The sequence below is a fragment of the Rhagoletis pomonella genome, unplaced genomic scaffold (genome assembly GCF_013731165.1).
Source record: "Rhagoletis pomonella isolate Grant_MI unplaced genomic scaffold, Rhpom_1.0 Rhpom_scaffold_00004, whole genome shotgun sequence".
Lineage (NCBI taxonomy): Eukaryota > Metazoa > Arthropoda > Insecta > Diptera > Tephritidae > Rhagoletis > Rhagoletis pomonella.
The window spans coordinates 63,456,936-63,473,554 of record NW_023458558.1 but is presented as its reverse complement, the minus strand read 5'-3'; the positions used below and the strand labels follow the sequence as shown (position 1 = coordinate 63,473,554).

At 33.8% G+C, this 16,619-nt stretch overlaps 1 protein-coding gene across 1 annotated transcript in view; it reads right to left on the bottom strand.

The window, feature by feature from the left end:
* LOC118737968 (dorsal-ventral patterning protein tolloid) overlaps positions 1 to 16,619 on the bottom strand; it is a gene marked incomplete in the record, with an annotated part of 55,463 nt that overhangs the window by 27,095 nt on the left and 11,749 nt on the right. The window contains 3 exon segments of the mRNA XM_036468810.1: positions 7,231 to 7,429; positions 10,380 to 11,295; positions 11,368 to 11,466. Of these exon segments, the coding sequence (XP_036324703.1) occupies positions 7,231 to 7,429; positions 10,380 to 11,295; positions 11,368 to 11,466 (1,214 nt within the window).

The following is a 16,619-nucleotide window of genomic DNA, read 5'->3' as shown; positions in this document are numbered from 1 at the left end:
CTAAAAACATCCTGGCCAGGATATTACTAATTTAGTATTCAAAAATTATTATTTTTTATTCATTTGTTTAGTGAACAAATTATATGCCAATCGAAACTATTAAGCCTATAGGATGTGAAAACAATATATTTTCACCAACTTTTCGAATTTCCAGCTTTACTTGTCGGGAAAGCATCTTGTTGAAAACAAAATGTTCCATTTCCAGACATTCGCGCTGCATTAGAGTAGATGAACTTTTTTGGCCCTTTTATCGAAAAATTTGATGCTCGAAATTTTCCGAATTGCGCCGAACCCCATCGCCTTCCTTATCTCTCGAGATAAAGGACATTTTAGCTACGTAATTTTCATTATCTTTGCGGTTATGAAATGGCTGTAATTGAAAAATAAATAATAATAATCTTGTTGAAAAAGATAATTTTTATTTCTGTGTGACTTGTTAGTAGCACTTTACTTCTTTCCTTTCTCTTTTTGCATTGAACCCCTGAATATCCACTCCACGCACTGTTAATTAAAGCATTTTTTCTGAATATGTTCACACAAAGGTTTTTTCGTCCTTTTTGTTGTGAATTATAAAAGTTTTCGTCCACGTTTTTCCTTATTTTCAAGAGTACTGACTACAAAAAAATCTTGCTATAGTACGCTGAATAAATACTTTGTTCATGCTACCCTTTCTTAAGGATTTAAAGCGATGTGCAAAAATAAAAAAAAACTGTGCAAATTTAAACTGTATAAAAAGTGGACCTGGTGTACAAGAATTTTTACATACATACATATATGTGTATTTGGTCTACCGAAAGGACTATGAAGTATTTGTTTTGGATTTTCTGGATTTGAGGTGTGAATGAAATTAAAATGCAACGGATGTGAAAAATCGCTTTGAATATCACAACATTCGCAGCGCAACCGTACTTGAAAATAAAACTTACCAGCAAAATACATTGTCAAGTGCGTGGGAAGATGGTTTGTGGGTTAGTATGTCACGGCTGTTGAAGGATTGAAGGATGTTGAGGGATTGATAGTCCATCCATTTGCAAATTCATAAATTTTGTTTGTTTTCATTGCGTTTATTTATGGAGGGCATAAATAACACGCTTATCATGCAATAGTGGCCACATATTTTCTGCCCTACAGCGTATAGTATGTGTAAATGGCACAAAGCAACGGTAAATGTCATCGGATTATGTGTGTATGTTGTTAATTTTATTTACATGTGGTTCCTATGAGCACTATGTGGTCAGTTCATCTGTCAAATATGCATGTATACTGCATTTAACGGTCGCATGAATTGCGTTTGATTTAGTGCCTTAACCATTGTCACACTAAGGGCCGTTTTCTGAAGTAACCTTTAAGTTTGAAGCTCACTTTATATTTAAAGGTTAGATTAAAATTTAAGCTATGTCTAAAGTTAAACATTTCTATTATCGGTCTTTGACGTATGTATGTTTAAACCTAGGCCCTGCGGAGTGGTTGCGCGTACTGCTAACCGCTACACCACAGCGGCCGCCTCTCTATCTAACGAGTGTTTCATTTATTTTACTTAGTGGCTATGGTAATTTATCTGAACGGCATTTCAAAAGTCCTTCGGTCCTTAGGAAATAATCAGATATAAAACCAAATACAATTTTCATTTCTTGCCTCGCATCTTCATTCAAGAATAAAAAGTAGGATACGGTTCTTAGTTTTCTGCTCGGTAATTCAGCTCCGGTATTATCTCTTCCGTGCAGAAAAAAATTACCAATTGATTAAAATAACCAACTTCTAGTTAGCTTTTTTGCGGGAGTTCGATAAATAACTAGCTTTTAATTAGCTATGACAAAACTAACCTTAAGTTAGTTGTAAAGTCGTGCAGGAGTCGTGCAGACGCAATGGGGAGTTTGTTTTCTTTACAAGTTTCTATTTAAAACTCCTCATACAAATTTTTTGAGCACTTCTCAAATTCTTTTTCGAATTCAGGACAAATAAATTGAAGATCGAAATTTTATATTATTATTTTGAAATTATGTCTGACGGTGTTCGAATATGGGGCCACCTACAGCAGAATATGTAAACAAATATGAAATGTAATAAAGTAAAGTAAATAAATAAATAAATAAATAAATAAATAAATAAATAGATAAATAAATAAATAAATAAATAAATAAATAAATAAATAAATAAAAAGTAAAAGTAAAATAACAAAACAATATTTTGTTTTTCTTACTGATATTTTATGTCGAAATCCACAAGCTAGTTGACATCTAATGCAGAGGAAATCAGTTCTCACTATTTCAAAAGTAGTTAGTTACGGCCAAAGCAAATAGTTAATAAATAGTTACCACTAATATTTAATACAATATGCTCAAAAAATAAAAGTAATAAATAAATTAACTAATAAATTTTTTTACTAAAATTGCAATGATTTTCGAAAGTATTAGTCCTACATAATTTGGTATATGGACACTTTTTGTAGAAAATCGAAGTTAGCTAAGAAACTATTTTTTTTTAGTACTTGAACTTTGATAGACTTGGGCGAGCCTAGGATATTGCCCAAAAATTGTCACATTTCACACGGATTTTTTTAGAACATAATGAACCATAGGTTTGCTATTACCAATTCAAATTCTAAAAAAGCGGGTTTTCAGCCCACGCTAATATGTAAGTGTATGCTAATAACCAGGGAACGTATTTTATGGAAATTGCCCTTTTTTCTGCTAAAGAGATAGAGTATATTCGATTAAGAATGTCCACGATTTAGCTTTCCCTGATTCCATATATACACATTTGATGTTGCCTTTTTTGCATTTTTTAAGATATTTGCCTTTTTTCGCCTTTTTTAAGATATTTGCCTTTTTTTGCCTTTTCTACCTTTAAAAAAGTGATTACAGCATTTGCAATTTTTTTTTAAGATTAAAAAATATACACATGCCCATGCGGCTTATAGAAGCGCAGGGACCTCTTGCCAAATTGGTGTTGGAAAAATCCAAAGCCGTTTTCTCAGCTAACGTAGGCTTGGGACAATAAGGGGTGGGGATAAATTTGTAAAGGGCGAGGAAAAAGCCCTTATTCCTGATAATATGAACGTTTCAAACGTTCCATATTTAAATTGGGCTCCACTTGTATCAACTAACGTCGAGCGCACGTTTAGTACATTCAAGGCTTTTCTTCGCGAAAATCGAAAATCGTGGTTCATTGTTCAACTATACAGATTAAAGTTTTATGAGTTAGAAACTCGAAAGGATAAAATAGTCAAAGATTCAAAGTACAAATTTTTCATATAATGAAACTAGTTCATAGTTTTTCTCTTTTCACTTGTAATATAAATTTCTAAAATAAATGTATTTTTTGATTGTTCTTCGTATTTTCTGCCGTTTTTTAGTGCCTTATTCTGCTTTTTTTGCAATACCTAGTGCCTTTTCCTGCCTTTTTCTCTATTTTCTTTTGCCTTTTTTGCAATACCTGGTGCCTTTTTCGTTATTTTATTTTGCCTTTTCCAGCCTATTTCGTTATTTTATTTAGCCTTTTTTATAGGTTTTTAGGTTCTAAAAATCCGTTCCCTGCTAATAACCATTAATGGGACTACGGGGCGTATGATTTACTACGATTTTAACATTGAGTTATGCCGTACGAATGGACAGAAACGCTCCAGTTCTGAAAGTATTCACCACGAGTCGCGATGCTGGAAGAGAGGAACAGGAAGGCCTCCTCTGCGGTTGAAGGACCAGGTGGGAAAGGGGACCGAGCATTTGCAATTGGCGTCAGTCGGCAGCGAAGGGAAAGGACTGGCGTGCTTAGTTGGATTCTGCCAAAATTGCCGAGGCGTGTAAGAAGAAGACCACTTGAACTGATCGTCGATAATTTTGCAAGGTATATCAGTGCGAACTACTATAATCCTTATACTGGCATATACCTACATACTTTGAAAAAAGTCCTACATAAAATCCTATATTTGTCCATGTTACGGTTAGTTATATTTTAAAGTATGATTAAATAGGAAAATTAATTTCTCTTTAGATATATTAGATTGCAAGCTGGAATTTGGCACACTGTCTAACACAAAAAAAGGACCAGATTGTTACAAATAATTGTTTTTAAATTGGTTTCTTTTTTAATAACACAATTTTTGTTCTCTTTGTTTCCGACAGGGTAGGAGTGTGATGTAATGTGGAACGATTTTCGTCATCCTTTGTCAGATTTGGTTTGGAGACAAACCGGTTTCGGCGTTGTGCCATCTTCAGTGTCATTTTTCGTTCGTTATGTTCGCGTGGTATTCACGCTACAATAAAAAGAAAAATATGCGAAAATATAGGTCCATCGATTTCCTATAAACGAAGTCAGAAAGTAAACCTGGAACAAAACTTTGTTAAGTTGTAGGTAGGGTTGAGCACAACTAGAGCTGCAGCAAACCGTGGATATTCGTTACCGAGTAACGAGTACAACCCCTGACTCGGAGCACCAAAACGTTTTTCACATAATAATCTCGGTACTCGCGTTTGACATATATGCCCCATTAAACGAATCAATACAGTTCTCAGAGTAAAAATGAACGTTTATTTACATATCACCACATCGATATCACCATACACGTCGTGTTTTGTTGCTGAATATAGTATTCTTTTATATGGGTGATCGCGATGTATCTATGCAGAAAAAAAAATCAATTGATAAAAAAATAACCAATTATAGTTGGCTTTTTTGCGGAATTTCGATAAATAACTAACTTTTAATTAGCTATGACAAAACTAACTTTAAGTGAGTTGTAAAGTCGTGCAGAAGTGAAGCAGACGTTTCCGGAAGTTTGTTTTCTCTAAACAAGCTTCTATTTAAATATGCTCATACAAAAAATAATTTGAATACACTTTTTTTCTGCACTTCGCAGATAAAATACGAATAATAAACAAAATTCTATTCAACAGTGACAACAAAAACAAATAAACAAAATGTAAAAAAAAGTAAAGGTCGAAATTTTATATTATCATTTTGATATCATGTCTGATGGAATTCAGAGTAAGTGACAAAAGAACATGTAAAAAATATTTACTTATTTTTTGTAATGTCAAATAAAGTAAAAAATATTTTTATTTGTATATTATGCTATAAGTTAGCTGTCGTCTACTGCAGAGGAAATCAGTTTTCACTTTTGTGCGGCCTTCGCTGTTCAAAAGTAGTTAGTTACGGCCGAAGGAAATAAGTAATAAAGCGGTACAACTAGTTGACTGCTGTCGTCTAATGCAGAGGAAACCAGCTTTAACTTTTGTGCGGCCTTCGCTCTTCAAAAGTAGTTAGTTACGGTCGAAGGAAATAAGTAATAAAGGGGTACAACTAGTTGACTGCTGGGTAGTTATAAGTTAGCTATAAACTGGCCCCGTTTTCGGCAGAAGTGTTGCACCAGCAATTTTGCATTTGTTCGAACGGTTACAAAGTGTGTTGCATGTATAAGTATGTATGCACATTAGGGTGGCCCAAAAACAGTAAAGTCGGAATTGTAATACTCTCACCCCCTGGGATTGTTCTATATCGGAAAAAGTATACCCCTATTTTTTATTTAGAAATCAAAAAATATTTAGAGGTCGCTCAAAGCGCTCAAAATTTTCCATGTATTTTTAAATGGGAAAAATAAAATTTTAATAGAAATGGTATAGAATTCTTGAAAATCAATATTTTTCGAGTGGAAAAATCTGGTTCTCTTCAGGATACTTTCAATAATAATACCCATTTTTTATTACTAACGATTGTTTCTGGTCGCCCCATTGCATTTTTCGGGGTTTTCTGGGTTTTTGGCGGACCTATAAATTATAGGGCTATGAAAAAATGGTTAAACAAACAATTGGGTATTGTTGTTGGGAATCTGCTGCAGACAAACAGTGTTTTCTGGTAGAAAAATATTGATTTTTAACTATTGTATATCATTTCTACGAAAAGTTGTTTTTTCCCCATTATAAAATACATTGAAAACTTTGGGCGCTTTGAGCGACCTCTAAATATTTTTTGATTTAAAAAAAATAAGGGTATATTTTGTTTCGATATAGAACAACCTTTCCGACTTTACTTTTTCACATGCATTTTTGGACCACCCTAATGTGCATGCGTACATATATATGTATGCATATATGTTGATATTTTTCACAAGGCACATAAGATGGCGACATAGTTCTTTATTATGCGGTTTTACAAATAAAATGTCCAACAATCAACAAATTAAATTCGATTTTATCAAATTTTGATAGTGAACAATTGCTTTATTTTTGAATTGTTCGTTGAATAAAATTGTTAATCCAAACGAACATAAAGCTACGAGATACGTTTTGATGATTCGTGTGGGGTACAAGTGCTTGATTGTATCAAAAGTAACGAGCAAAGTAACGATACAAAAGTAACGGGTTTTGATTGGATTAGTAACGACCACATACGGCTATCCCACATTTTTTATAAATCAATCGCATTCCTGGCTAGTATATTTCAGGACGAATGTATAAGGATTGAGCCAAGAGCTGGTGTGAGCAAATCCAATTTTTGGCTGCAAATGTCAGTTAAGTGGTTTTGCAAAATGACGATACGCGGTTTTGTACTTTTATATTTTTCGCGTAGTATGGCTAAGGAATTTATCAATATTTAATTAAAATTTATGTGCAAAAAAATGAGTTTGCATAACATTTTTGGAAAAGCGGATTTTTGCGACCGCTGACAGAACATCTGCTCTTTGTGTGCCCGATTAAAGAATTTTTGATAGAAGTCATTAAAGTTTGCTATTTGAATGTTAATGCAAATTAGTTCCTTCTATTTGAAGGTTTATATAACTAGTACAGCTACTTCGAATACCACTACCAAAATATAAAAAATACATTAAAGTAAATAAATCGGTGGAATTTATGTATATTAATTAGGTTCAATAAGCTTTCTAATTGCATTTTTGAAAACTAAATATTTTATTAAAAGAAAAACAATGTTATATAAATTTTCGACACTTGGATCTCGTAACGTAAGCCAAATTTATTTTAGTGTTTTTGACAATTTTCGTCAAGTTTCATAATGGCCGTGAAAGTCGTTTAGGTCCTAGACCGGTTACTGCAGTCATTATACCATTCTGGCAGTGCTGAACCCGTTAGAAGGCTCTTTTGCAGTGCTGCCATCGGTCTAGCATTAAACTTGCCTAAGTTATTGTGCATTCTTATTCAGCTACGATTCGTTTGGTAAAGTAACAAAATATTATATTTGGTGATACCGAAAAGATGTGAATCAGTGTTCAAGACTCACCTTCAAAATCAGCAGAAAACCCGCGAAACCCTTTGTTGGCATTTCGATTAACATAGTTGATGAGCATCCGGCTTGAGGTGCTTTTTATTGTTTCTGCAGTAGCGTTGCCACAAAGTCTCTTAATAACGGGTGATCTGTACCAATAACCGTCGCGTATTTCCAAATAATCCGTAGAACAATCTGTGGACTTTAGCAAATGCTAGAATAAAGATAGAAAAATGTTACTTATAAATATTTAACCTAAATACATGCATACGAGTACTTATTTGCTGCAAAAGTGCAATAATAAAAAAAAAAACGAGAAAAATCGAGAATAACGGCTTTAAAGTTTACAGTTTACAAATACATAAAGCAGAACACACTCGGGAGTTTTCCCTTCCAAAATCTTGGGAAGATCTCCAAATTCACCAGTAGTAACCTAAAGAGATTTATCGGAAAATCCAATTGGACGATCCCAACGAATCATGAAAGCATATAAAATCAAAAATTCCGGAGAAATCGTATCAAAATTGTGCTATCAGCACTAATCCCGGGAATGTAATCAGGCGACGCTTCTACCAACCAACCAACATACGCCCCCCTTGTGACAATGAGGGCACATTTTCCATTTTCCATTAACCAGTTAGCGACAATTTTCGGATCGCTATTGCACTTGTTGATGCAACAACATTGATATCATGAAGAGCTGACGGAATGTGCTGTACACTTAACTCAAAAAGCTTCTCCTTTTTGGGTTATGACACTTTTGCAGCAAATGAGAGCGATATGTGTCTATTTGACAGATTCAAAAACACACGAGAAAATCAACTTTTTGGAATTTTCCTACTGTCAATAATTTAACTGAAAAATGATTTTTCATTTCCGTCAGTTTCCATAATAAATAAAAAAAAATATGAAACTGGCTCTAAATAAAATAAAATACACGTGTATATTTAAAATAAATGGAAAATTCGTGGACTTATAAGCATATGTAAGTACATATGTGCCAGTGTTCGTATGGAATAGTAGCTTAAATTGAGATACTTTAGTGTTCATATGTTCATATTTTTGGCTTAGTAAAATTTTTAATTTTTATGCTCTTTTATTTAATTTTGCTTGTTTACAAATATCAGCTGTTTGTTTGGCAGTTCATGTATCATACCGTTTCTAAGACGTAACTGTTGGACCCAACAGTTGACAGCATTTCCGCTACAGTTGGGGTAAACAATTGCATCTTAGAAACGCGCCCATTCAAAGCTTTGTCAGCACCATCAAATGTTAACCAATCTCACAATAAAAAATTACAAATGAGTCTCCTTATTTTCGGTATTATTTAGTTCTGGGGGTGGCCGGAGTTTTGTTGGACCACCCTAATGCATTCATATATAGCATTTTCAGTTTAAATGAAACTTTTTTCAAATTAAATGAAACCTTTTTCAGGTTAAGCGAAACCTTTTTCAAATTAATTGAAACCTTTTCCAGATGAAGCGAAACCTTTTTCAAATGAAATGAAACCTTTTTCGGATTCAATGAAACTTTATTCAAATTAAATGAAACTTTTTTCAGATTCACTGAAACTTTATTCAAACCAAATGAAACTTTTTTGAAATTAAATGAAACTTTATTCAAATTAAGTATTAAACATTTTTAAATTAAGGAACAGGAAATCAACTTAACCTATTAATAGCCGTTTCCGCCATGTCTGGCTAACACTAAAGGCTCTGTTATGCATATTTGGCATTGCTTGAGAGTTGTCACATAAGGAATCTGTTAAATGAGCTTCGCGTGTAAGCTGTTACCCAACGCACAGCATTACATACGTAGAAGTCTGTTGGTTTTTGATTTCCACGTAAAAACACACACAAATACTCTCCCTTCTCACTCACTCGCTTAAGCGAAATGTAAACTTTGGCATTTGCATAACAATTGTCTAATTATTTTCTTTTAATTTAAACAAACCCTATGGATTAGAGCACAGTCTAATCACGGCAACATTCAACTTCGGTTCAAGAATAATTTTGACATGTCCCATTTCTCTTTTCCTTTTCACATCATCCTTTACATGTACTCCCGAAAACAGAGATATTTGAAGTTTTATAAAATGAATAAATTATATGATTTGCCTAGTTACCAAAACCCCTCGAAAATCACAGCAAACCAACCAACCTACCAGAGCTTTATTTTAAGAAATGAAACCACCAATTTTGGTCCAATTGGACCGAAACGGCAACACTGTATTTAACATGCCTTGACCGTAAGGGAGAGCAACACGTAACAGCTAATTCAAAGTAATCCAAAAAAGAAGTTTCATTTCATTTGAATAAAGTTTCATTTAATTTGAAAAAAGTTTCATTTAATTTGAATAAAGTTTCATTGAATCTGAAAAAGGTCTCATTTAATTTGAATAAAGTTTCACTGAATCTGAAAAAGGTTTCATTTAATTTGAAAAAGGTTTCGCTTAACATGAAAAAGGTTTCATTTAATTTGAAAAAGGTTTCGCTTAATTTGAAAATGGTTTCATTTAAACTGAAAATGCTATATATCGCCACCAGAGTGGAAGATCGACCCATATCGGCAGCCAGTTCGAAAATGCCCTTTCTCAGAAAACTTTTCAAGAACGCCCTCTTTTAGAATTTGATTGAAGAACGTCCTATTTTTATTCGGAAATACATTGAAAATTTGCTGAGATAGGACGTTTTTGAATCGGCATTCTGAGATAGGGCGTTATTCAATAAAATTTTGAAATAGGGCGTTCTTGAAAAGCTTTTTGAGATAGACCGTTTTCGAACTAGCTGCCGAGATAGCTCGATCTTCCACTCAGGTATCGATATGTGCTTATTGAAAAAAGTCAAAAATTAGAAATTCCGCTGCCGAATATAAGAAAAAAATAAAGCGGCTTATACCTTTGCAATCGATTTAAAGATTCCTTATCAGGCGACTAGTAACACCAAGCGCCTAAATGCTTGTTGTGCACTGCTGCATGTGAAAAATTTCGTTTGTGCACTTCGTCATATGCACTTCTCAATTGTCATATAATACAACTTTTTTAAGTTATATTTTGATGACACTTCAAAGGATGCTCGGCCTAGTCTCAAGCTTCCTACAGACAAGGCTTCGGGAGTTTGTACTTCATGTTGATATGCGAATAAATATGTTCGATTCACACTTACCACTTGGTGTATTTGTAATATGATACGTTCCCCATTTGTCGCTGTGATACGCCATTCGCATCTCTCTAGCGATTTGTCAAAATCACTGACCTCATAATCACCACTTCCGTCATCATCAACCGCATTATTGGCTTCCATTGCCGCATAGGAGTATTCATAATGCGGTGATACTATCTGTCCAGAATGCTCCTGAAATGTGCGTCCACAACTGCTGCACTTATACAAAAGATTTGCTTTAACGATGTCACCTGGACTTAAACGCAGCCGCTGTCCGATTTCAATGTGTTGAGGTTTTGACAATCCAATTGGCTGTATCGTTTCCAAATAAACATTCTTGGCAAAGGTATTCTTTGCATAATGCATAATGGAATTGTAGTCGTATGGTAATCCCAGTGAGTCGACATCTTCCGGCGAGAGTACATCGAAATTATACTCTTGTCCCTTCATGATGTTATCCTTATTGATATTTATATGCTTATCGCGATCCGTGCGTGTATGCTCGTGCCAAAATCCAACAACATGTCCAAGTTCGTGCACTACAATTCCGAATTTTTCGCAATTACGGCCAATCGAAATGGCTTGACGCCCAGTTCCCCGCTTGCCCACAAACGAACAGCAACCACAATTCTTAACCGTGAAGTATATATAGTTGGGATGTATTTTGGAATCGCGTTCCACAAATTTTATACAAGTGAAGTTCTCCCAATGGCGCATGGCCTTCATGAAGAGTGCCTTATGTGTGCCACTGAAGATGTCGTCGATTTCGTATGGTATTACACCGTAATCCCAGATGCGCTCCTTTTTAGCGGTTACTGCACGTCGTGGGCGTGAAACTGCATTTAAATATGAAACATTTAGGAGATGATGGAATGAGTGTGGTTTAGATTTATGATTTTGTTTAAATTTGTTGTTGTGCCTATGAAGAATAACAATGTTAAGTCGATGGTTATGTTTGGAAGGGTTTAGGAAAGCTTACAGAACTTTTTACCTGCTTTTCGCTTCGTTATGAGAGTGGGTTTTCGTGCGCCGCTTGTTGTGCCTTTTTCTAGTCGGTAGCCGTTTGCCTTTAAGTTGTTTGAACAAACGCCTGAAAATTGTGAGAATTTTATGTAATTGGTATAAATACAGACCTATTTGGTAATAGTTTTACTACAAAATTCTATAGTAATACTTAATATAAAGTTTCGAATAGTTTGTGTCTTTAAGTTATCACGCAATTAAGAGGATCAAGAGTTTTACGTCGCTTTGGATCGGCACACTTAAGGTCGTACGATACGCGGTAACGATATAAGCAAAGGTTCTCAAACAGGCGCGGTGCGGTATAGTGCGGTACAGCAAGAAGCATTGTTGCCACGCGAAGAGCGGTTAGCGGCACTATACACTATTTTGTAACGCATTCGTCTTTCTAAATTTATATTTATTACTGAAATTTTTTCTCAACTTCAATTTGAAGTTTTTATCATGATTTTTTGTTAATATTAATCTAGTATTATTAATTTATTAATCTAATGTGATAGAACTCTAGCTCTTAACAGCAACTCTGCTGACGAGATATCTGCTTATACCGCGCGGTCAACTGTGCACGCTGCGGTATAGTTATGTACCGCCTTGTACCACACTTCCAATACCGCGTCTGTTCAAGTGCTCCCATATATCGCCATGGTATTTGATACCGCATATCGTACGGGATTATACCGCACTGTACCGTACCGCGCCTGTTTGATGAAGTCTTTATATAAAGACTATAAAGATACCAGATCGAAAAGAACCCGGAGGCGATGGCTCAGACGAAGGCGCTAAGAGAGTGTAAGGTGGCGGTTAGAAAAATTGAGATGTCCGTTTGCCGCCTGACGGGAGAGTTGGAGGACACGTTCATGAACGAGGTCACCAGCATGCTCCCATTAGCAACTACCACTGGGGTGCTGAATGTGGAAGAAAGGCTTCAGGTTCAAGAGTTTGCCCAAGCAATGGTAACACTCATTATTGTAATATTATACCCATATAAATTTATTTTCTTTTTTATAGACTTCGTATTTGAATAAAATGAAGGGGACATCAGAAGATGTCGGCACTGTCATTCGCGGCATCTTCACGGATGACCTGCTTCATAACTACAATTGGGACGGGACATGGGAGAAACAGGCGCTTAATAAACTTAATATTATTAATAATATTCTGTGAGGTACTTTCTTTAATCTACCAAATAAAAGCTATTTTTATAAGACATCTTTTTGCATTTCATTTCAGATGTATTCCAGAAACAAGGGGCCCTCAACTTCGAAAGAAGTGTGCGAAAGGCGGTGGAACTGAGCCACCATCGCGTTCAACAAAAAAAATATTTAAAAAAGGGGAAACAAAATTAACCTTTTTTATCTTTTAGTATCTTCTGCCTTAAGTTTAAACTATTTTGAAATAATATGCCTTTTAAGTTTTGTATAATTTAATTTCTTCTAATTAATTTAAAAACGTATGTATGTACATACATATGTAATAAATGTGAAATGAAAATTAATGTATGTATTAGATTTTTTTAAATATTCGGATCAACTGTGATGGGTATGTGCATCAAGCATAATTGCTCACCTGTGATAGGTTTGCACATCAAATATGATTTATGAGCCATGATAGGTTTATACATCAGGTGTGATCGGTCAACTGTGATATGTTCATACATCAAATTTCATTAATCAGTAGTGACAAGTCTGTACATCAAGTTTGATGGATCAGCCGTGATAGGTATCTACGTCATCGTTGACTGTCGAGATACGGTGGAGTAAGCAGTTCAGCTATATTTTAAATAAAGCCATAAAATTCATAAGTTGAAAGAAGATAAAAAATCACACGTATACATTTGTTTCCATCATTTTTTTCACATTGGCCTTAAGAACGTGATGGGAGTGCTTGATGGACATTTCCATCACCATTGAGTAACACATGATTAATCAAATGACTATCACTGTTCTTGCTGGGATATGTAAGTACATTTTACCGTACCACCTTACAGACAAAAAAACAGTTCGCCGCACACCTTCGTGTCTAAAGTATTAATGTAAGGAAATTTTGAAAATAATGTTCGGTGACACTGAGAAAAAAACGCGTTTTAAAAATGAAATTTTTTTATTTGATTACCATTTAAAAATGTTCGTATTTAAATCAAGTGAAAAGTGTTCAAAATTGAATATTTTCATTACACATGCACTACGTATCTTGGAAATATTCAATTAGTATTAAAATGAAGCATTTTTCACTGCACGGATGGCGTTTTGCACGTCTCGGATGCTTTTTCACATGTAATTAAGAAAGTATATAGGGGTATTCACGATCCGGTGCATACTGTCTAGCATGGTGCATAGATAGCATGATTGGCTAATTTTGTTGTTGTTTGAACACATGAAACAACAACAATCATGCTACTTATGCTATCTATGCACCATGCTAGACAGTATGCACCGGATCGTGAATACCCCTTATGTATACAAAGCATGCACAGCGGTGACAACACATACACACATACATGGCACATGTTTATCTGTACAAACCCTGCAGTCAAATGTACTAGTTGTAAACTACCTCACAACTAGTACGAACCGCATGCCCAACTAGTCAGCCAACTATCTTTTTTCCATGCAATCAACTGGTATTTTTAACATGGGGATGTCGTCTGAGATGACAACTGTCAGATTTTGGTCAGAAATATACCAGTCCCATACTAGTTCAAAATATACAGAAAAATACTGGTCCAATTATATTATGAATATACAATAAAAAACTTTTGATTAGTACACTTTTGATTAAGTACACTTTAATACATTACACATTTTTATTTAGGAGCCGTAGATTTTCCAATAATTAGTGTTAAATTGTTTGGGTGTTAATTAAAAGGGAAAATAAATAGATACATAAATATTTCAAACTTTCGAACATACATTTAAATGAATTTTTCATTAAACCTTATTAAAAGTAAAAGCTTTCAGGTACAATAAATACTATATTTTTATCTTTTTTAATAACATTGAATATGGAAAAGAAAACATTTTAGTTAAAAATTAAAGGAACGATTTTTGAGTGAACTAAAGTAATGATACAATTTTTCATTGAAATAAATTAAATTCATTAACTTTGCACATTTCAGTCCTTTCTTCTTAAAATTTTTTAATTAATGTTTAAAATTTGAGATTTGGATAAGAATAAAATAAGTAAATAATTCAAGCAGTTATTAAATGTTCTTATTTTTTCTGTACTTTGGCTTGTTGATTGATAATTGAAATTAATCAAATAATTATATTAATCGTGTAATTAAAAACAGTCAAAGATAATTGAAAATACTCAAAAACTACAAAATAATGATGTAATTCAAATTAACGAATTAATTAAACATTTTTGTTTAAGTAATTAATTATTAATCATTAAAAAGGTGCTAATATCGGTATTTAGTCATTAAGCGGTTATCCAAATAAACATGCTTTAATTAATAATCATTATGAATATTAATCATTATTTAACAGGTATAGTATAATGGCGAGTACGTACTCGCTTTAACGGTTTACAATATACCCAAATAAGAGTTATAATATTTAGTTTACTCTATTGTATTAAACTGTTGAAGTCAAATAACACAGGGCATGAATAAATCGTTTTGTACTTGGTACAAGTCTGGTAATTTTCGAACTAGTTCGGTTTCAGTCAGGAAATTCTAGTTCTAAACTAGTATTTTTCCTGACTAGTTTGGGGTTTCACTTCAGGGAATGCACTAATCGCGCAATGTGATGTTGATTCAAACTCAACATTTGAAAACACATTTACATGTATGGCTGTAGCTGAGTGTGCAAAGAGGCTTGATACAATTGGTTGCTACCAAGGTACGTTATTTTCCTTATTTCAATTCATACAGCTAAGTACGGACCTTTTAAGAAAACGGTCAAGAAATAAATGGCTATTATTTAGTGTGTGTGAATAGTAGTGTCCAAGGAGTTTTGACATCTGATATTTTACAGCCTGCTGTCTAACCTTTTCCTTCGGAAATAATGGAAATTTCTGTTGTACTCTTCAGAAACAAACTTTAGCAAACCATTGTAGAAAGCGTAGCAAATTCTTTCAAGAACTTCGTATTGCTTAAAAAAATTTCGCTCAATAAATTTTTCGTGACCATTTCTTGGGCATTTATAAAAACAGATTTAGTTTTTATTAACCCGTAACTTCAATCGCATTTCTGTTTAGATATAACGAGATAGGTCGATCTTCCATTCATCCGTCGATATGTATGCATGTAAAGAAATAGTTATGCCATACAAATTAAACAAAAAATTTGTTTTCTTTTTAAAAAATTAACTTAAAAAAATACAATGAAAAGACTAAATAAAAAAATTCATAAAAAATATTTTCCTCTGTAGCGCATTGCATGTCCGCCAATGCGCTGTTGGATAGGGATGCCAGACGTCCCGGATTTCCTGGTTTTAGACTATTCGTCCCGGTGTCCCGGTCCTATCTTAAAATGTCCCGGATTTGCACAAGCAATATTTGGTGATCGATATACCTATAATGCATACCTTTAAGTGCAAAGTGCCCTTCCTGATGCTAATTAGCCCTTTTTGCTAGTTTGTTGTTTGTGCATGGTTTAATTCTAATGTACATAAGTTTTCGCAAAAAAGTTTATAGAATATAAAAATGTGTGTTTATAGTGTTTTAATTACCCCAAGAAAATCCCAAAGAGAAAGTGTAAATTCCTTCCCGCTTTCACAAAAGAGTTGTCATTTGTTTATATTTTTTGACGTAATAGTAGCTTAAAAGAGAGCCTCACTGAGTTGCCCATCACACCATGTTTAATACATCTTGGCCATACCTAGTCATAAATCTAATATTAAATCGATTATATTTCATCCACAATATTTCATCTTAATGGACAAAGGAAATAAATTCCTTCAATATACAAAAGTTCATACGTTAAAAATTAATACGTCGTCATACGTATTAAATTAATTAAGGAAAAGTCAGAAGTTTTGAAACAAATTCACAGCAACGAAAAATATGACTGATTTTTTAATGATATCTTGTACTTACATTTTTATCATGAAACCTAGTGCTCTTATAAGTACAGTGCCGTACAAAATTATTAGCTCAGAGAATTTTTCATCCGATCTTTCAAAAAATGTAGCTTTTTAGCCAATTAATAAAGCAATTTGGTTTTTGCTTACAGTGTATTCCATGCAAAAAGAATTGTAGAACATAGTTTGTATAGAAGAA